Genomic DNA, 22698 nt, shown 5'->3' on the forward strand with positions numbered 1-22698 from the left:
TTAAGTACCTTTCGCTTAACTGCTTTTCCCGCTTAACTACCTTCTATTTCAAATACTTATGATTGAATTTACTTGCAGGAAATTCTTTTAAGTACACATTTGAAACAAGTTTCAGCAGTAAGAAAAACTTCATTTGCTAAAGCGCTTTAAGATTCAAAAATTCTACTAAAAGTAGAAATTAACTAGTTAGTTATTTTAAACTTTCAAAGTTATTTTGTTTGTGAAGATTCTGTTTTTAATAATCAAACATGTTTTTTTTTTATTTTTAAGTAAATATAGAGATAAGTGCCTATGAGCACTTAAGCGGGTTCTTGTAAGTAACTTACCCGCTTTAGTGCCTAACAAAACCGGGCATTTAAGGTGAGGTACTTATCCGGGTTTAACTGTAGATGCTGGTGGTGTGGTTTTATTGTGTGTATTAGATTTGATAACGGATTTATTTATTTCGTGGTGAGATGATGTGTGTTCATGTTTATTTGGATGTGGACTGTGGAGCTATAGTTATGTTTTTGCTAGGTTTAAGACTAGAGTTTGTTTTTGTTGTTGCGGATTTGTTTTCTTGAATAGTAGGTGTGTTTTTTATTACAACCGGTCTTAACTAGACAAAAAAAACGCAGTCTGGGCTAAGCAATTTACATGATAAATACAACAACACCTTAGCCCCTTGGGCTTAGTTGTTTAGCCCGGAGATTTCTCTGGGCTTAACTTTTTGAAGAGTTTTAAATCTGTGCTACCAAACTAACTTTTTCATAAATTGTTTAGAATTTGTTTAAAAACGTGAAAACTCACGTTTGGAAGGACAAAATGTATTAAAATAGTTTTGCTAGCATACATTTTTGTATCTCTTTCTAAAACATACATGAAAAATACAAGAAAATGACGAAAGGGAAAAATATGACAACTCTAAATTTTTGTTGTGTCTGCTGTTTTCGGAACATTCAATATATAGTGCTGCCAAGATTTCAGGTTAAGCCCGAGGCGTTTTTTTTTGTCCAGTTAAGACCGGTGGTAATAAAAAACACACCTAGTGTATAGTGTATATTTTATTAACTTAACGGACTTACCGCGATTTGTGTACTGTGTATCATTGTATATATATTTCTATAGTACTATCATGAAGTCGAATTTAGTATTAGTTGATGTCGCCACTTTTTTGAGGTGGCGCTCAGTGTGTTTTTTTCATACAAATTCTGCTTTTTCAAGTCACCACTAGAGTTCCTAAGATCGCACATAGGAGTATTTCGATCAAAAACCTGGACAAAATTATTTTTTGAAGTAAAACTAATTATTTTTGCTAAAAATTATTATTTATGCAAGGAATTAATTTTTTTTCAGCAAAACTTTAAAAATGCTTGTGAGAAGAAAAACTAAAAAAAAAGTATGAAATTTAATACACCCAAAATGTGAAAAAATTAAATATCTAAAATATTAGACCTTCTAGAATGGAACCATTTTGATTTTTAGGCTTAGTGAATCCAAATGCATTAATATCAATAAAAAAATTTCTGGAAAATGTTAACAACTAGTTCAAATTAAACGTAGGGCGTATGAGTGATTTTTCTAAAAGTGAAAATTTCACTCGAAAATTATTTTGTTAATCGCAAAAAATCGCACCCAATTTTTTGATATTAAATTTAAAGAATAGTCAAAGTTATCATAAATCTATTTTACGAAGCAGAATAGGAGGGAATACTATAACAAAACACTTAGACTTTAAAAAAAAGTAATAAAAATATCTATATGTGGCAGACTCTTTTCCCACTGTCATTTACTCAAACAAAAAAAAATTTAATATTTCCATAACTACTCTTTAATTATTATTCAATACCTGCCATTGTATTTTTCATATGAAAATTTAATGTTTAAAAGCACACTTGCTCACAATCAATCTCTAAATATACTCACCAAATCAGCAAAAATTACAAAAAAAATTCCAGAAAATAAACAGCTGACTTTGAACTTGTTTTGACACACCAAACACTTTACCACAAAAAAAAAGAAGTGCATCATATGATCCCATGTATATTTAGCATCCGCTTTGTAAAAACTTTAATTCAAAATTTTGATTTTTAGAAAATCGACTTTTGTCCAGCTTTTCGACCAGAATACTCCTATGTGGATCGTTTTACTTCATGATAGTACTATAGAAATATATATACAATGCTGTGTATTACTAAAAATTCGGTAGTTGCAAACTGAATGTGGAACGGACCTAATACAAAATTGCAAAAAAGAAGTAACGGGTGCGTTCAAACAGCTTACATGAAGCTATTTTTTTTTATACCTCAGAGGAACGTTCTTTTTCTAACAATAGTTAACTATCTATAACTTTTGGTGTTCCTTTTCTTTGTAAAATAGTTATGATTTGTAACTATTATTAGGCAGCTGCATTGAATAAGAAGTACAGGAAGGGGTGTATATCACACCTTTAGAGTTGGCGAGTGAAGCAACAAAAAAAAATAAAAAAAAAATAAATTTTATATAAACTGTCACAAATTTTATATAATCTGTCAAATTTCGAGCTCGTTTTCCATGGGCGAACTTACTCTTATTGGTGATGACAAGGCAATGCAATCATTGACCGAAAATGTTTCAGCTAATCTTGATGATTTTAAAACAATTTTAAGTCTGTTTTTAGTTGAGAAAAAAAAAGTTTAAAATTCGTATATAATTATGATAAAAAATAGCACTTATACGGAAGTCTCTCACGAGACCAGTTACTTTTCTGTTGGCGCCCCTTGAGTGAACAATATATATGCACTCCGAGCCTTTACCAATACATGTGCATCTGTACAACTCACACTAATAAAAAGCGGCTTCACTTATTTGGATAAACACCCCTTCCTGCACTTCTTATTCAATGGGCAGCTGAATATTATTCCCAAACTCGGTTTGAAGTGTTCAATTTCAATTTTAAATTCATTTTTATTTTTCATCATCTTAAAACTATCTTAAAGCTAGACAAAAATTCATGAAAACTAGCCTACTTATCAATTACTCACAACTAACTTACTTTGAAATGTCCAACTCACCTCCATGATATGAGTTGAAACCACATGAGATTGTTTATGTGTCAAAGTGGATGTTTTGTTCTTTTGAAAACAATCGGAAAAAAATGAAAATAAAAAGAGTTTTGTAATTTTATGACGCGTGCGAATTGATTTTGAATAAAAAATATGTTTTTTTATAATAATGCACAAAAAAGTATTCACAAAAATATTTTGTTAGTGGTTTGAAAGTTTAACAATAAATTGTAAATAATTGATTTGTAAAAAACCCAACAAATTCTAAACAATGACATTTCAAGAATATTTTTTGACATAACACCCAGTTGAGTATTGTTAGAAAAAAACGCACCTCCGATTTTATTGAACGCACCCATTCATAATTTAAACGTCAAATTTGACAAACTTCATTGTTTATTTTTTGTTTGCTTTTTGTTTTGCAATATTTAAATTTAAACTAAATAAACTCTTTAAAATTTCTACAAATTAAAACTGCAGCAAAAAAAAAAAATAAAAACAAATGCTTCTCTCAAGAGCAAAGACAAATCTCCCAAAGAAGGTATATAAATAATTTAAAAAAAAGACAAACCACCGGAAATTCCAGGTAAATAAATGCACCAATTGAATATAATTTAAATAAATACAATCCAAAGAATCCACTTGCGAATTTTATATTTGAATCAAATTTAGCGATTAACGTTTGGTATTTCGATGACAACAAGAACAAACGAAAAAATCGACACAACAGCCAAACCCTCTCGCACAGGACAGACAAAGATAAATTCGGAAGCACCAAGAAAATTGTCAAGACCTCCGGTCTCGGTTACTTTGGCAAATTTACTCCTAGTCTTTCATCACACAATTTAATCCGCTGCTGTGCTAGTTCCTCTCCCAATTGTGAATGCGCCTCCTACAACGAAAATTCCATTCAGGATTCACCACGATGTCTACCATGACCGCCGAGCACACTCGCAACTGCCATCACGGCAACAACAGCAACAGTACTTGCCCGCAACACTTTCTTTCTTCAGCAACAATTTGAGCAACAACAACAGAAACTATGCCAACATTGATCAGATTGACAGAATGCGGCAGCAATCGGAACTGCCCTACAGCGGTTCTTCGTCTTCGTACTATGCTGGTGGGTTTGGGAGTTGGCGTGGTGGGCGGATAGATAACTTTCATCGTAACTATTCTGTCAGTCAAAACCATGCGCACACTTACGATGCACGCTACAAGGGCGACAGGGAGGACTAGATTGCTATGGTAGTACACAGACTTTTTATTTGCACATTTGCTTATTTTTTTTATTTTTTACTTTTGCTTATTTTTTTTTGTTCGAAAAAAAAAATATTTTATATGTTTTTTAAAGACAAGCAAAAGTTAAATAAAATATTTGCTTATAAAAAAAAAAATCAAGATTACCTACAAAACCTAAAAATTGAACTGTTTATATATAAACTAACTTATAAGTTTTAATTAATTGCAGGGGCATTCCATGAAAAATTGTAACTTTTTATAATTAATAGATGAGATTTATTGCAACGAAAAACTTCTTTAGAGGCAGAAAACTCTTTATCAAGAGTTAACAAGTATATGCGAACTAATTTATTGTAACTATGTTTGTTAAATTGCGACTTGTGGACGCTTCATTACATAGAAGGAATAATATAAAAATATTTCTAACTATTCAAATCGATCTAAAAACTGTTACGGCACTTAAAATCTATTTCAAACACCAAAAAACATGCAAAAATTTCATATACGTTAAAATGGAAAGCTCCTGCAGAATAACTGGGTAGGTATACTAAAAGGGTAATTCCGTTATCGCGGGTGCAACACTTATACTCATTCGAAGTTTAAGGAGGGAAATCCCTCTGGATTTCCTAATCAGCCCTATCGGAAATCTCACGTGAGAAATTTCCCTGGGAGTAGGTTTTCTCTCCCGGGAATTTTTCTCCTTATCGGGAATCTCCATCGGAATTTCGTTTTCGGGAAAGAAATACAGCCAACTTAAAAAAAAAAACTTTCGTACACATTTCTTCGAAAGTTTTGACAACTCTTATTTGATTGTATTTAGTGCACAAAAACAATTAAAATGTCTAATAGTCAATATTTATATAATTTTTTTCTTTGGTTTGATTTGTGGATTTTTATTAAATTACTTTTTTTATTTTCTGCCCAACTTATAACTTTGTTTGTTTCTTCAGATGGACATGTAATTAGTTTAGTGTTTGTTATTTTAATTTAAGAATCACGGCTCTTCATCTGTAGTTTCTTAAGCTTTGTTTTTTTTTTGACGTGATAAGCAAATAACTAAAATAAATTGAGGCATTGCACAGATTTTGATCATTTCTTCGTCCAAAGCAGAAGACTAATACTCTCGGAATGGTCTTCTCCAGTTCCATGCTTTTTTTAAGGTTTTCTTATGTTTTATTTTTTATATACTCTTTTTGCGTTATCCAGTTGCAATATAATTTCCTTTTTGTTGCCTTAAGGAAGTAAAAAAATTAATATTTTTAACAGAATACCTATTTTGAAAGAAAAATACGTACATTTTGGCTTCAAAAAATCTGTTCCCCATAAAAAATATGATAGAAATACTTCGGGGGAGAAACTTCATTCCCGATAGGTATTTTTGTGTGGGAATTTTTTACTAGGAAATTTTTCCATTCAAAAAGTATTGCCGATACCGATTTTTCGGAATAGAGAAATTTTTCCAGGGAAATTGTATTGCCGATAGGGCTGAATAAATTCATTTATCAACCGAAGAAACTATTTTCAGTTGTCTTAGCCTTAAATAAACCCTCAAGAGTCCATGGAAACAAAAAACATTGTTCTTTCGTTTTTTTTTTGTCTCTAATTTTTATTTTACACTTTTTTTTACTAAATTTAGGTTCATGCAATGCGTATAAAAATATTTTATTGGATTATAAATAATTTTTTGGACCTGAGGATTGCACGGCGCAAACTCGAGGCGTCAACTTTAATTGGCTGTAGAGCCGCCATTTTTTTTTTTTTTTTTACTTCAAAAAAATTGTATCAAATTTCAATAAATGCTTTCAGTTTTTCAAAAAAAATTATTGAAAAAGCTATTGTCCAGAGGGATTTCCCCCCTTAATTACAAACAAATACAAAAATATTTTAATTAAACTCACTTGAAAGGGTATCAAACATATTCGATTTTTTACTTACATATATCGAATGACGTTGAATTATTAAACATAAAACATAAAAAATAAATAAGAAAACAAAAATATACAAAGAGCCATTTACATTCTAAGGTATCGCGGCAATCGCGGGTTCAACACGTCTACAATGTCTATCGAAAATAAGTAACGGTAAGGAAAACAGGAAAACACTTAACAAAATATTCAGCCCTATCGGCAATACAATTTCCCTGGAAAAATTTCTCTATTCCGAAAAATCGGTATCGGCAATACTTTTTGAATGGAAAAATTTCCTAGGAAAAAATTCCCACACAAAAATACCTATCGGGAATGAAGTTTCTCCCCCGAAGTATTTCTATCATATTTTTTATGGGGAACAGATATTTTGAAGCCAAAATGTACGTGTTTTTCTTTCAAAATATTCTGTTAAAAATATTAAATTATTTACTTCCTTAATCCAACAAAAAGCAAATGATATTGCAACTGGATAACGCAAAATAGTATTTCAGTTATTTGTTTATCATGTCAAAAAAAAACAAAGCTTAAAAAACTTTATTGATTGATTCTTTAATTAAAATTAAAAACACAAAACTAATGGGCAAAAAATAAAAAAAATTATTGAATAAAAATCCACAAATCAACAACAAAGAAAAAAATTATATAAATATTGACTATTAAACATTTTAATTGTTTTTGTGCACTACATACAATCAAATTAGAGTTGTCAAAATTTTCGAAGACATGTGTTCGAAGGTTTTTTTATTTTGTTAAGTTGGCTGTACTTCTTTCCCGAAAACGAAATTCCGATGGAGATTGCCGATAAGGAGAAAAATTCCCGGGAGAGAAAACCTACTCCCGGGGAAATTTCTCACGTGAGATTGCCGATAGGGCTGATTATATTCTTGTATACAAACAATTGCCTAACATGTGTCACCACATGTCTAAGAAGTAAGTTAAACCTCAAGCTGTCGGTAATGGCGATTTTGAGCCTGTTTTTGCAGTTCGTACTTTGATGATATTTGCAGTTCGTAACGACTCTTTTGCATTATATCCTTGCCAAGCACAATAAAACAAAAGTTTCTGTTTAGTTAGTCCTCATTTTTCTAACTTGGAATTGATACAAAAAAGTAACAAATATTGTTATTTAGAAGTTATGGGGAATATCGTCGGGGCGACTTAAAAAAATAGTTCTTCGTGGTCGTCATTTGCATACATTTTGTATGAAAAAATTAACTTTAAAAATTAATTACAAATATAAATACACGTTTCCTCACATTAAAATTGTTATTTTTATTACTTTTAGTCATTAATTTTTTAAATGAAAGTATTCGCGTATTAAAATTCGTGCGCCCCTAAAGGAAAAATGAGCCAAAATTGATAAATCTTTCTGTGAAAAATTCATTATGAAGATAAAAAATTAACCTGGTTTTTTATTCACCTCAATAGTTTCAAAACCTCGGTCAAATATTTAACCCAATTCACACACGGCCTTAATAAAAATGTAATGAAATGTGGATTAAAGAAAAACTATTTTAAAATTTTTTTGTTTTTCAACTTTTTTTTTCAAACAAATGATGGAAAACAAAAATGTAAATTGTGATGGAAAGCTATGCTTGCATGTGGTTAGTCATCATGTTTTCAGAGACGGGACGAAGCAGTTTGACATAAGCTTATGCGAGCCTTCGCATATTATAGTTGGGCCTTAAGCCAGAACTATAATTAAATGAAGCAGTCGGAAGCCAATGTCAAATCTTAAGTTTTTGTTGTTGTTTTCTTTGAATTTTTCAAGTTTTCATCCGTCGAGTACGAGCGCTTTTCCCCTCCGTTTCGTCCGACGCTTCCGACAATTAAATTTCTACCTTTAAGCTGCCAGACTATTGAGTATCAATCGATATATGAGGCGTTCAGAATAATAATGGATTGAAGTCCACTTCTCTATAGGATGGATGTTTAAAGGTCTTAAAAATTAGAGGTTTAGCTTTATCTTGAATATAATGAAAGAATAAAATTCTCGAGATTAGAGCTATTGATCTGTGAAAACTTGATTTCAAAAGTTCCTTTAGTTCAATTTAATGCACAAATTTCAAAAGGAATTGACCCTTTATTATTCTGAACGCCTCATATGCGCACTCTCAAAATATGCTGTGGGAGCTTCGACAATATTACTATTGTCATTTCGATTGATTTCACTCAAGTATTCAATCATTCTGAAATCCAACGAAACAGTCTGAAATTCTTCCATTTTGTATGCTTGGTGGAGAATAATAAAAATTTTTTGCTTCTGCCCCACGAAATTTTGTTTAACGTTTGATTATCTTTCTATCAGTGGTTTTGAGTGGATTCTGATTTGAAATCGAAAAGAGAAATTCTTCGTAACGCTTCTGGACGTCCAATCGAAAAAGACATATTAGACCTGTTCCATTGGAGGTGGTAGTCTACTAATAGTAGATGTTTTGGTTAATCTAGTACTATCATCTTCTCATGCTCTTCTTCATGAGTATATACGATTTGTATTCAATTCGTTGAAAGTGCGTTCCATTGAAAATCGCTAGTAAACTACTAGAAGTACTTTGCCTCCTCCCATAGGGCTATTATAAGCTTCATAAATTAAAATTTATACAAACAAATTTACTTATTTAATATCTGAAACCAAAACTTAACAACATCGATATAGATACCGAAAAAATTAATCTTAAAATATGTTTATTTTTTTATTTCGGTATTAATTTTCTACTTATATTTCCTTAAGACCCTCAAAGGTTGTTACAAAAAAAACATGTCTGTTATTTATAGTTCGGCCATTCCATTTGAATTTTTAGGACATTTTCACGCTTATTATCCAGTGTATCTCATTGAAGAAGCAATCTTTTTTCTTGAAACTTGGTAGGTCTTAAGGGCGTTGAAGTTATAGAAGTTTCAAGAAAAACCAATTCAAAATAGCTGAATTATTAACAGACAAAGACGGTAACGGCGAAGAATTGTACGCGTCTTCTTCGTAAACGCTTCATCTGTGAACAATTTGGCTACATTTAATTAGTTTTTCGTGAAACTTCTAGAACATCAACTTTATCATGAGCCCTTGAGACCTACCAAGTTTCAAGAAAAAATATTGCTTCTTCAACGAGATAAACTGAAAACAAGGTCAATATGTCTTCTCCGTTACTTTGGAATGGGCGAGTTACAAAAAGGTATAAGTTTCTCAATTGATTTTTTATCGAAGTTAACATTTCGACTTTGCGCCTGACGATGTTAGAGACAAAATTCATACATTATGTAGGTACTGGCTGTGCTCAGAATCAAAACAAAAAAAATAATCATTATTCGTTAAAATTATGGCTATAATAACGATAAATGAAATAATTAGAAAAAATTCCTAATGGCACACAAAGCTAAATAAAAGAAAAATACTCGAACTATACATACATACATAAATTAGCTACATTAAATAATTTCTATTAGTGGATTCGAGTTGAAAACCGTATCATCATTTTTCAGAGCATGCAAGACCCATTCTTCAAAATTTTTATAAATCGTCGAAAAGTCCATGATGTTTCGTGGCTCTGACTCCATCCAGAAACTATCAAATTGATAGAACAAGAAGCTGTAAAACATATGAAAGTGATCCACGTTTGGTGCTGTTTTGCAAATATTAAAGAACTGTGTCTTTGCACTGCCTTCTTTAACCATTCGAAAAGCCATAGATGTTATGTTAATGCCAACAATTGCAAATGTGTAACCAAATCTAGGATGCATCGAATGCGAAAGAACATGACGTGCTGCGTCTCTGTACTCCTTTACAAAATACAAAAGATTCTCAAGGCCAAGCATACCCATTCCACGAAAATCAGTTTTAGGATCGTCACCCTAAAAATATTTAAAAAAAATAATTATAAAGGAGAATGGGCAAAAATGAAGGTATAGGGTTTGGTTCAAATGACAATATAGATCTATCCTTATTAGGGTGGGTCAAAAAAATCGAAATTTTTTTTTTCTAAACGGTTAAAGCAATCAATTTGATGCCAAGGAAATTTTTGTAGAACGTTTAAGCCTTTACAAGAATTGCTAAATTGAAAATAATCAATTTTCAGTGATTTGGAAAGTTTTTAAAAGTATAAAATGTTTTTAAAATTTTTTTTAACTTTGACCTCGAATATCTTTAGAATGGTTAGATTAATGAAAAAAGTTAACAAGATCTTTTTTGTGGAGCAATGAATTTCCTACAAGAATAAGTCTTGCGGGTTAGATTATTATAGTTTTTCAAATTGTTACAAAATTAAGAACAAAAAACGAATTTTTAAAAATTTTCTCGATTTTTTGACCTTAAATATCTATTAAACTGTGTAGAAGGCCTTTTTTGTAGAGCGTTCAATTTCCTACAAGAATATGAAAAGAAATTTGCTAAAAAGTCAATTAATAAAAAAATTATTTTTTTTAGTAGAAGCTTGATGTAAAAATGGAAAATTGAAAAGCGGAGGACCTTCCCATTAATATAAAGACCTCATATTTGTGTATATTTTAAAGGTGTCTAGCAATCGATTTTTCGAAGTACCAAATCAAAAATAAGAATTTCGATTTTTTTGACCCACCCTAATCCTTAGTAAATATGAAGTTTAATGGCGTTCGTTATTTAATAGCGTTATTGTTTGGTCGTCCGGGACTCTCCGGAATTCTTTTGAACGATTCTGAAACTGTTCGTTTGGCAGTCAATGACAGCTCTAATTCTGAAAATAAGAGAAAATCGATTCCAGATTTTAAGGCAGAATCAACACTTAAGGCCCCAGCCCATAGAATCCGTTGCGTCCTTTCCGTCGAAGTTTTTGACTGACAGCTCGATAAAATACACACGTTCTTATGGGAAGCGACCCATAAGCGACGGATCGGACGGAGACGGACGGTTTCGACGGAAGAAGTTGCCCAACTTTCTACTTTTTCATCCGTCGTATGGTTTGACATTGGTTGTCAACAATAGATCTGTTCATTTTTCTATTTGAGAGTGCACACCGGGGAATTTCAGAACTAAATGAACTGCGTTCTTTTCTTCTCCGATTTTATGAGTTGTGAAATTTCAGTATTCATTAGTGAATTAATTGTAATAAAAGTAACATTTAATGATGTATCTTATAAATTATATCAATTAAATACTCAAATTCTGTTGTAGAGTTCAATTTTACTATGCCAAAGTCATATCTACAAACGATAATCTGTTATTAAAAATTGTTTTTAACTGAAGAGCAAGTACCTACATGAAATCTAGTCGCGCATTTTATTTTATTAAAAAAAAGAACAACAATAATAGTTACAAATTTCTTGCATCAGAACTTCCTTAGTGCACATTCAGCGATAAAATATCGAACACACCTCGGAATTTGAAGTGAGCTGTCAAAAAGCAATCCGTCGTACGACGTATTCTATGGGTCACCCCTTTCTGTCCCAAACTTCAACTTCAACGGATGGATTGACGGAACGGACGCAACGGATTCTATGGGCTGGGGCCTTTAAGACGTCAAAGTATTAAAATGTTATTGTTTATTGTTCATTGCTGAAAATTGAGATTTTTTACTATGCCAAACTTTAAATTATATTAAAATAAAGTGAAAAAACAAAAATAAAAGATATCTTTTTATGAAATATAAAAAAAATACTCATCAGTCGTTCGCATTATTTGCATTTCACAAATACAAAGAAACCCAAAGTTCAGAATCAAAAAGAAGAATCGAAGTTTGTTCGTTTGGCATTCCGAATCGAACAGTCCCTGACCGTTCTAAGAATTACCAAACGAAAACGCTATAAGAATCAAATTCCTAAGAGGAATTTCAAAATAATATAACAAGTTCCCTAATTTTTGCAGATTTTTATTTTGACGCTAGATGGCGCCCCAAGAGGGTTAAACTTTTTTCTCATTAGAAATAAGTATACTATTTTTTTCTACTTCAGATTCTTTGGTGTATTAAACTTAGAACAAGCTGTTATCTACGGTCAGAGGCTCATCATAAGTGCATGTTAGTGGTTCTGGTTAGTAAACAAAAAATACAACCTCCCACATGCTCGACTCAAAGTCGAAGCACAGATAATCATGCCTATTACCGAAGAAGTAGTGATTCACTCTCCGGGAAACTACTCGATCCGCAACCGAAACAAATTTAAATCCGTGAAGTCCTTGGGATAAATTGTATTATCGATCCACGATAACACAATAAACTGCTTACCGACATATCGCTGGCTGAGAGTTGTATTTCATACCAAATACAAAAAATGAGTTTTATGCACCAAAATTAGTAATTTCAACGGCTTCCAGGATAATTTTATAAAAATATTTTTAAAAGATTAATGGTGACGATACTGATAAAAAAATTATACAACTTCTATGGTTTCTCACAAATTTATTAATATACCTACCTAATAAGTAATAAGGTTCCAATTCAATTTCAATTTTGTTTTTATTGAACTTGTTATTTACAATAGACTTAAAATTAACTTATGTCTAAGATTCATTGATAGATACAAAATTTTGCTGGCACAGAGGGGGTCTTACCTTATACAATGACTAAGTTATAAAATATAAATAAATATAATACATGGATAAACTTAATTTAAAGTCTGCTGACTAGGTTGTCCTCGGGGTGTTCAGACCCGGATGTCCAGTTGTGGGGTTTGTTGAGTTGGGTTGGTTTGGTTGCCGTTAGCCACGGTAGTAAGCCGACTGTTTGTTGGCGTAAAAGTTAACTTCTTCGTTGTCCATTGAAATTATGTTCTCAGCCAGTATACCCAAAGCGCAAAGGTACCTAGGTTCCGGATGTCGTTGTTGGGCTGTCATTCTTCTCATCAGTTGATTGGGATGGTTGGCGATATTTCCTACCAGTACCTTCACCAATTGCAGTAGATACTTGTCAATTGGTATGATTTTTGCTTCCTCGTAGAGTTGCTATAGTATTTCTGCCGCTGTCGGTCAAAGATGAGTCCAGTGCAAATCCTCAATATTTTTCTCTCGAACATTTGTAGTTCCTTCATGGCTGTCTTGGAGATGGTGTACCATACTGGAAAGCTGTAGGCAATGACTGGTCGAAGAAGCTGCTTGTAGATCAAGAGTTTCGTTGGTTGACTCAATCCTGTTCCCTAATAAGGTTCCATGTTTTTCAAATTGCAAACAAAATAAAATGCACAACTGGGTCGCACGAACTTGCTCTTAGAGTTAAAGTTGCTTAAGTTTTTAAGACTTTTAATATAGAAATTTGGAAAATGTAGGTACCTACTATACAAAAAAATTTAAAAAAAAATAAAATTCGTTTTTTTTTAATAAAATAAAATCTGAAATCAAATTGCCTTTCAAAACAAGTATGCAGTTTTGATTGATATGTTAAGATGCATTTAAAAAAAAAAAAATTTCAAAATCTTTCGAGCGGTTTTTTTAAAAACTATAGGTATCCCGTTTTCGAAAATTTGATTTTTCAAAAAAAAAAAATTTCAAAATTTTTTTTAAAAATCCAAAAATTATTTTTTTGGAATTTTTTTTTTGGTTTATATTTAAATTATATAAATGCTTCTTCACAAAAAGTTTCCTTGAAATCGAAAAAGCAGTTTCGGAAATAATTGGATTTGAAAAAAAAAAAAAACGGTTCTATGGCAGGTACCGTTAATAATGATTTTCAAACAAAAATTTTTTCGTTAGAAGATAGACCTGGTCTTAAAAATAATATTTGAATTTTTTAAACAAAATCGTTGGAGCCGTTTTTGAGATATTTCAATTTTTCTAAAATCGGTATATGACAAGTACCGTTATTTTTGGTCCAAAAATTAATCCAAAAACCCCTCTGGAGAGCCGCCAAATAACGCTACATACCAAGTTTGACATCAATCGGTCTATCCGTTTAGGCTGAAGCCTCGTTTACAGACTGACGGACTTCCGGACCCACTTTGTTGGCATTCTCTACCATCGTAATATCATGGAAAAATGCTATCTCAAATTTTTTGGACAAAACAAAATAGGGCTTTTCAGAAAAAAATAACAAAGAAAAATAAACATATTTTCTCGACTGTTTTTTTTTATTTCTTTTTGAACAAAAGCCTCGTTTTTTGTTTGTTATTTTGCTCTGAAAACCTCTGTTTTTTGCATTCAAATTGTAATATCTTTCGTTTTAATTTCAACTTTGGAAACTTTTAAACATTTTTGAAAACTGCAATAACACGACAAATTTTCTAAATAATAAACCAGTGCCACACCATACAAATTTTTTTCAGAGTGTTGCTCTGAAATAAAAGAAAGAAATTGAGTTTTTATAAAACATGGAACTGTTAATTAATTTGCAGCAAAATGGCGTATGAAATGAAAAATATTTTGTTTAATTAATTATTTCTTATTATTAGGCAATGTTTTAGTGAAAGAATTGTAAAAAACAAAAATCAATTATGAGCGGAGGAAGCAAAATACTGTTGCAAAGTCGGGATTTTTCGAAATTTCACAAAAACTGCATCAAAACGAAAACCGTAAGGATTTGGGATGAACAAGTTACCAAAATCTGAGAGCTCTATAGTTCGCCTATCAGCATATTTCGTTTGATCCATTACTTTTGGGACACCCTGTATACTATTAGATGTATTAGATGTATCAAGAAGAAGAATCATTGAAACGAGAATTGATTCTACTTGAACAACCAAAACACTTACAAAAACACTTACTTTTTTAAAACTAAAAATTAGTATTTCATTTAAAAACTGTTCTAAAAAAATATCTGAAAATATATTATTATAATTACACGGTGTTACAAAAATGAGGTTTTAAAATATACACGGGCGGAGACCTATCACGTTTTGTAGAGCTAGTCGCACTGATTACGAAACGATATTTAAAAAGTCCCTAACACCCCCAAAATCTGGAGTTAGGGGCAAAAAACGGTTTTTTTGACCTTCACCCATTGAAAAAAATCTAGCTTCGTCAAATTTTTACCCATTTTCGATTTTTTTACATTTTCTAATAGGAGATAAATATACCTTTTCAACAATGTAAAAAACATGTAACTCGGTTAAACCACCTAGAATTTATAAGCTGTCAAAGTTCAAAAATTCCATTTTTTTCGTCATTCATCCAACTTCGACATCAAATTAAAGTATATATTTTCACAACAGCATGCCGTTTTAAAAACATATTCTAAAATAATATTTATTTCCGAATTAAACGAGGTATTTTTTATGAAAATCAGTTCAAAATTGGCTTAGAAAAAAAATTTTTCGATTTCAACCCAGATACAGAAATTCGAACTATAAGGGCCAGTTTGTCGAGAGTGGGTTAAATCGTCAATTTGATTATTACGGATTCCCCTTAATTGAGGATTAAGAATCCTTGATAATCAAGAGCGTTTGTTCAAATTTTTTTCACCTTGATTAACAAATCATAGTTTTTCCACAAATCGTTCCATTTTCCAATCTATCTGTCAGTTTGGTTGTCGAAACTTAATCTAGAGTTAATTAAGTTTTTATTTGTCATTTTATTGAAGTTTGTGATGTGAACAAAACACATTTTTCGTGAATTTGAAAGCGCTAATAGTTGGGAAGGTAAATAAATACCAAAATATTTATCTATCTTTTTATATTGTTTTATTTATGATTGTGTGTTTTCAGAAATACATAATATGTTACATCGCTAAGCCAAAACGGACATCAAATTTCAACGTCCAAGCAAAACGACGCAGCTTGGGAGGTCTTGTCAGCAATTTCAAACCCACATCGGAATGACTACGAATCCCAAGTAAATTTCAAGATGCGTTAATATTGTAATGCAGTTTGTATTAAGAAAAATAGGTGCATAATGTTGCTGTGGAAGTTGTACACTATGAATAAATGTAAACTTGGCAGCCAAAGAATAAGTTTTATTTCTTTATTTTCGAACTTTATAGGTACTAATGTCAGTTTTTGTTTGGTGAAAAGATATATTTTTTTTCATTGAAAACAACAACAACGCAACATTTTGTATTGTATTGACTATTGAGCGATGAAAAAATTATTATTTGTTTGTCCTTTCATGTCAATTGCGAAAATCAAGTTTGAACAAACTGAATTCGAGCAAATCCTTGATTAAATGGTGCTAATCGATCAAAATCGGCTGATTAACAAAATCTCAAATTAACTGCTCAAATCATAGATTCCTTGATTTTAATTTTAGTGAACAAACGGAATCTACGATTATCAACTGGAATAATCCCTGATTAAAGATAATCGATTGCGAACAAACCGGCCCTAAGGTATAGAACAAAAATGTTGTTTCGGAATGTAGTAGGATAACTTGGGTGCCAGGATTTGATAACCTCCCCTGTTTAAGTGGGAGGGGCATTTTTCTAAAAAAAAATATCAAAATAAAAAAAATTATTAAAAAACAACGGCAACACTTACAGTAATATATGATACCATTTCAAAAAGGCAAAATTTAACATTTGATTCTAATTTTTAAATCAATATATTATAACCAATAGTTTTTGAAATAATCGATTTCAAAGTTAAAAATAGGCGAAAAAAAATTTTTTAAACTCATTTTATACTATTTTTGTCCAGACTGTGAATCTTAGTAAATAAAATACTCACACAGAAAACTGACTCAATTGATTCCTTATCGAACAGTGAAAACTATATGTTTCTATGTCTTCTAGTTTATGAGAAAATAATGAATTACTCCACATAAAAACATAACCTCGAAAACAGCCAAAATTACGTTTTTTGACATTTTCTAATATTTCAAAAGCGAAGGCCAATCAAACTTTTCTGTCTTCAGATTCGGAATACAAAAAAAGTATATTTTGGTTCTTGTGGCAAAAACCTTGTTGACCAGTGTAATCTTCGAGAGGTATTAGAAGCATTAAAGATTGCAGGATTTTCCTTAAATATTGGTAAGTGTCGTTTTCTTCAATCAAGCTTGGAATATCTTGGCAGAGAAATATCAGGTGAAGGAATACGGCCTAGAAAACAGAAAATTCAAGCTTTGATTGAAACGCCTTTTCCAAAAAATGTCAAGCAAGTCCGACAATTGATGCGACTAGCGGGTTATTTTAGAAAATTCGTTCCTGAATTTGCTTCTTAGACCGCTCCAATATGCATAATATAATATGCATGATAGTAAAACTGATTATGAATATTTGGGTCCTTATGAAATAGTAAAATGTTTGACCAATGGAAGATATTAAATACAAAAGGTTGGCACAAAAATCATAACTTAAGTTTCAAAAGAACAATTGAGAGCATGGCCTTTGTAATGGTCTATATCTTGTGACATGAAAGAAATATTGGAGTTTTTAGATTCTGAAGACGAGGCTAACAGAATTAATCCAGGTTTGTTTTCATTATAATGGTTGCAAAATTTGGTGATAGCTGAGGTCTCACCAATGATGATTTTTATATTTGGTCTCCATACCGATAGTGTTGGAGGCAGGTGTTGGCTGCGGTCACACCAGTTATGTTTTGATATTATTTGGTCTCTATACCGTAAGTGTTGGAGCCAGGTGTTGGTTGCGATCACACCAATAAAGTTTTTGATATTTGGTCTCTATACCGTTAGTGTTAGAGCCAGGTGTTGGCTGCGGTCACACCAGTAATGTTTTGGATATTTTTTGGTCTCTATACCGTTAGTGTTGGAGCCAGGTGTTGGTTGCGATCACACCAGTAAAGTTTTTGATATTTGGTCTCTATACCGTCAGTGCTAGAGCCAGGTGTTGGCTGCGGTCACACCAGTAAAGTTTTTGATATTTGGTCTCTATACCGTTAGTGTTAGAGCCAGGTGTTGGCTGCGGTCACACCAGTAAAGTTTTTGATATTTGGTCTCCATACGGGTGGTGTTGGAGCCAGGTGATGGCTGATGTCACACCAGTAATGTTTTTGATATTATTTGGTCTCTATACCGTTAGTGTTGGAGCCAGGTGTTGGTTGCGATCACACCAGTAATGTTGTTGATATTATTTGGTCTCTATACCTTTAGTTTTGGAGCCAGGTGTTGGTTGCGATCACACCAGTAAAGTTTTCGATATTTGGTCTCTATACCGTTAGTGTTAGAGCCAGGTGTTGGCTGCGGTCACACCAGTAAAGTTTTTGATATTTGGTCTCCATACCGGTGGTGTTGGAGCCAGGTGATGGTTGATGTCACACCAGATTTTAAAGAGCAAGTTGTTAGTTATTGTTTCAAAGAATTGTTTATTTTTAGATCTGATGGCATTTCCTGAGGTGCCGAGAACGTCACCAGCGGTGGGCCGTATTAGATGTATCAAGAAGAAGAATTGGTTCTACTTGAACAACCAAAACACTTACAAAAACACTTACTTTTTTAAAATTAAAAATTAGTATTTCAATTAAAAACTGTTCTAAAAAATATCTGAAAATATATTATTATAATTATCGAATCGAAAAGGACGATCTACTTTTTGATTATTTTTCAAATCAATGTTGGATTACGAATACGATTTTGCTAACAATACTTACCCCGAACTTCCAACTTCAACAAACACAAAAAATCCCGAATTTGTAGTGATTTCGCCCAAATCAAATGCGTGAAGGCAACCTTCTTGTCTTAGTAAAAACAATAAAATGAAACATTCCTTAAAGTTGACAATCTTGCTAAAACTTGTCCAGTAGTTGTAAAATTGCAACGAGTCAAGAGCATTGCCTATGCCTCTTGTTTGGTCAACACCCCAAAAGACGTAATACTAGAAAAAATGGAACGTCAAGAAGTTAAAGATGTTTATAAATTTACCAAAAACGTGGATGGCAAGCAAAGACAAACCGGTTTAATTCTCTTTACATTTAACCTCTACTACACCCCGAAATCAAGTGACAAGACATTGGCTTTTTTAAAGCAAGTCACTGAATATGAATACATAACAAATCCTATGCGCAGTCGTAGTTGCCAACTTCTCGGTCACACGAGTAAACGGGTTACTGGTGAAGCAAAATGCGATATTTTCAGTCTCCCTCCTCACACTCCTCAACCTTGCACTAAAACTATGTGTGCAAATTGCTCACAAGCCCACTCATCTTCTTCTAAGGTTTGTCCTGCTTATAAAGAAGCCAAAGAAATCTTAACAATAAAAACCCACAAAAAAAAAACAATGGCTGAAGCTAAGAAAATTCATAGAGAACAAAATAACATCCCCGCTTGTTTCTCATCCTCATCCGAGTTATTTTCCAAAAAAACAAAGCAAAATGCGGATGATTCAGCAGCACAAATTCTGTATAAAGAAAATTAACAAAACTCTCCTAAATCCAATCAAACTAACACAGAGAATTCAACTTTAAACTCTAAAAGCACCAAAACGAACAGTACAAATTCCACAATTCATACCTCAAAACACCATTATATCCACCACTTCCAATGATTACACTGGTTTACAAGGGTTTTGTTGCCGAAACAAAAATATACTTTTCTGAAGGTTTTCGGTGCGTTGAACTCGAATCCGAAGTCAGAAATAACTAATCAGCTCCCGTTTTTGAGATATTACCGTTAAAAATGCAAAAACACGTTTTTTTGAGTTCTTCGGACCTTATTCTATTGTATAAGGAAAATTGTCTGAGCATAATTAGGAACGGTTTCTATAAGAACTATTTTCCATCTTTCGATACCTGTTTAAATTTTTTCAATATCTTTTGTATTGCCCGAGATATCTTAAAATGAAGTAAGTGGGTTTGGCTTCATATATCATAAAAGAGACAATGACGTTATAAAATTTATAAAAGATATCGGAAAGATTTAAACAGATTTAAAAAGGTGGAAAATAGTAAATAACCCTTACTAAATATGCTCAAACAATTTTCCTTATATAAAAGAATAAGGTCCGAAGTACTGCAATTTCTAACGGTAATATTTCAAAAACGGGAGCTGATTCATTTTTTTTTTTTGGCTTCGGATTCGAGTTCAGCACACCGAAAACCTTCAGAAAAGTATATTTTTGTTTCGGCAACAAAAAAAAGTTAAATTTTGTTAACCAGTGTTATCATCCAACTTCTCCCAAATTAAACAATCACAAGAAACGAGATCTAAATTTAACTCAAGAATCAAAAATACCCGACCCAACTCCTTTATCTGAATTTTCCAAAATTTCAGAAACAAACTCAAACTCTATTACCACACAGCCCCATTCATCTGAAAAATCCAAAACCTACTCATCTAATAAACAATCTCAATCTCCTTTTTCAAAAGCAACTCAAACTTAGCTTGAAAAAAATAACTACTACGTAGAAAACCCAGGCCCACAAGATGTCGGTATGCAATAACTACACTAACATCGAACCACTACTTGACTCCGCTGATCGGGAATTGAGTCAGCCGAGCTCTTCAGGGACCATCAAAACAAGGAATAGCTATTTTAGTAAGAAAAGGTATACCACATAAACTAAAGGTGATAAATTCTCCTATTCTTACACTAGCAGTTGAAATTCAGCTCCCATGTAATTTTACTATAATAACGATATATATACATCCTAATCAGTCGTTTTCCATTAATGATCTTGTAAATATAACTGACCAAATAAGCACGCCAGTTATTTTAACTGGCGATGCTAATTCATGGAGCGTTCTCTGGGACTCCCCCGTAACTTACTGTAGAGGTGCGATCATAGAAAGGTTTGTATCAAACTCTAACCTCATAATTCTCAATTATGGCTCCCCTACTCATTTTTCCACCCATTAAAGCTTCACACATATAGACAGAACCACCTGTTCCCCTACATTGTTTCCAAGAATATCATGGATTGCATTAGAAAATCTTTATAACAGTCAGTGATCACTTCCCTATAATAACGACATTTACATCTAGTCAAACACTCGAAAAGTATCGTGTTACCGCCAAGTTTAAAACTGATCTTGCAAACTGGACCGTTTTCCAACACCATCGCACACAAAATGTATCATGCACGAGCACTTCCTCAAGAGACAGCTCGACTTACTAAAGCGATTAGATTTGCAGCCAACCTCTCTATTCCCCAAAATTCGTCAAAACCTCCAAGTCGGGACGTATCTTGGTGGAATTCAGAGCTCAACTCATTGCAAAAAAATAAAAAACAGGACATGGAAACTTTTCAAAAAATATCCTAATCAGCTTAACCTTCTCGTATTTAAAAAATCAAATGCTAAATTTCGTAGGGAATTAAAAATTTCAAAGGCAAATAAATTTAATGAAGTTACATCCTCAATAAACACCACATTCTTCTCCCTCAAAAATCTGGCAAGAAATCCGCTCTCTAACAGGTTCTTATACACCGCACTCTATAATGTGTATAGAAGACTAAGGTCAAAATATCATAACCCCGAGCGAAATAAGTAAGGTTTTCGCACAAACATGGTCAAATTTTTCCAACGATGAAAACTTTTCTTTGTCTTTCAGAACTAATAAAATTCAATCACTGAAACCACCTTTAAATACTAATTACTTTTCTTTATTGGAGTACAATTAGATTTATACATCGGAATCCAGGGAAAGTCGATGAATCTGTAAATCGAGTATAGGGCTGCATTATTAAAAGGTCAAATAAGAAAGTTAAAAAAAAATTTCACCGCGCTCTATATTAGTTTTACAGATTCATCGACTTTCCCTGGATTCCGAGATTTTACCAATTTTATGCTTAATTTTACTCGACTACTTCTTAATCTTTATATGTTGAAACACCAATTTCAAAAATCGAGCTCGAAAGCTGCCTCTCCAAATTTAAAGGCAAAACTCCCAGTACTCTTGGTATAGTTTGTCGATGCATGTGACTAACTTGTCACTTGACTTCGAAAAGGCTTTAAATAGAATTGGTATTCATCAAGTCTTAAACAAAATTAAAGCCTGGGGTATAGGCCCGAAGATTTTTTAGTACACAAAATCTTTTTTGACAAATAGAAAAATTTTGTGTCAAAACAAATAATTGCTTTTCTGAATATTACTCTTTACAGAACGGTATCCCCCAAGGGTCTCCAATGTCAAACTATTCACAACTTGATCATTGTATCTATGCAGGGCCCCTGTTCTGTAGCTTTATCACTGGCGATAAAGGTTATTCAACGTCTCTAAAATCCATTTTCTTCCGTAAATAAAGCAAAATTTCTTTCAAATTCAGAATTTATGAATTTAGAAATTATGATCCGGAGCAAAATTTCTTTTATTTTGATGAGATTTAATGGATTTTAAAGTCATTCAAATAATTTGTCGCCAATGATAAAAGTTACAGAACATGGGCACAGATGACGTCCACATTTTATGAAGGCAAAACAGTCTTGTAGAACAGCAAAATATATTCTCCGATTTCCTTAAAAATTCGAATGGTTAACATTTTTTAGCATTAAATGTAAAAATTCCTTAAACTATTCATATATGAGAGAGAATTTGTTAAAATGATACAAAAAGTGGTACCTATACGTTGTGCAAAAGTACCCAAACGGTTTAGGACAAAATGTTCTGTTACTTTTTTAACATAAAGCATTAATTTATTTTCAGCATTAAGGTATAACCATTGAATAATTTTAATTACAAATAGAAGTGGACACCCAGGGAAACTTCCGCTGTTCTCAATGTCTCTAG

General features: G+C 32.2%; 1 protein-coding gene across 2 annotated transcripts in view; it reads right to left on the reverse strand.

The window, feature by feature from the left end:
• Window positions 1-8861: 8861 nt before the first annotated feature.
• Window positions 8862-22698, reverse strand: part of LOC129914502 (ELMO domain-containing protein 2) — a 50655-nt gene continuing 36818 nt past the window's right edge. For both annotated transcript variants that reach the window (XM_055993799.1, XM_055993797.1), the window contains exon 3: window positions 8862-10039. In XM_055993799.1, the coding sequence (XP_055849774.1) occupies window positions 9617-10039 (423 nt within the window). In that variant the 3' untranslated portion in view covers window positions 8862-9616. The remainder of the gene's footprint in view (window positions 10040-22698) is intronic.

Source organism: Episyrphus balteatus, chromosome 3 (genome assembly GCF_945859705.1).
Source record: "Episyrphus balteatus chromosome 3, idEpiBalt1.1, whole genome shotgun sequence".
NCBI classification, from domain to species: domain Eukaryota; kingdom Metazoa; phylum Arthropoda; class Insecta; order Diptera; family Syrphidae; genus Episyrphus; species Episyrphus balteatus.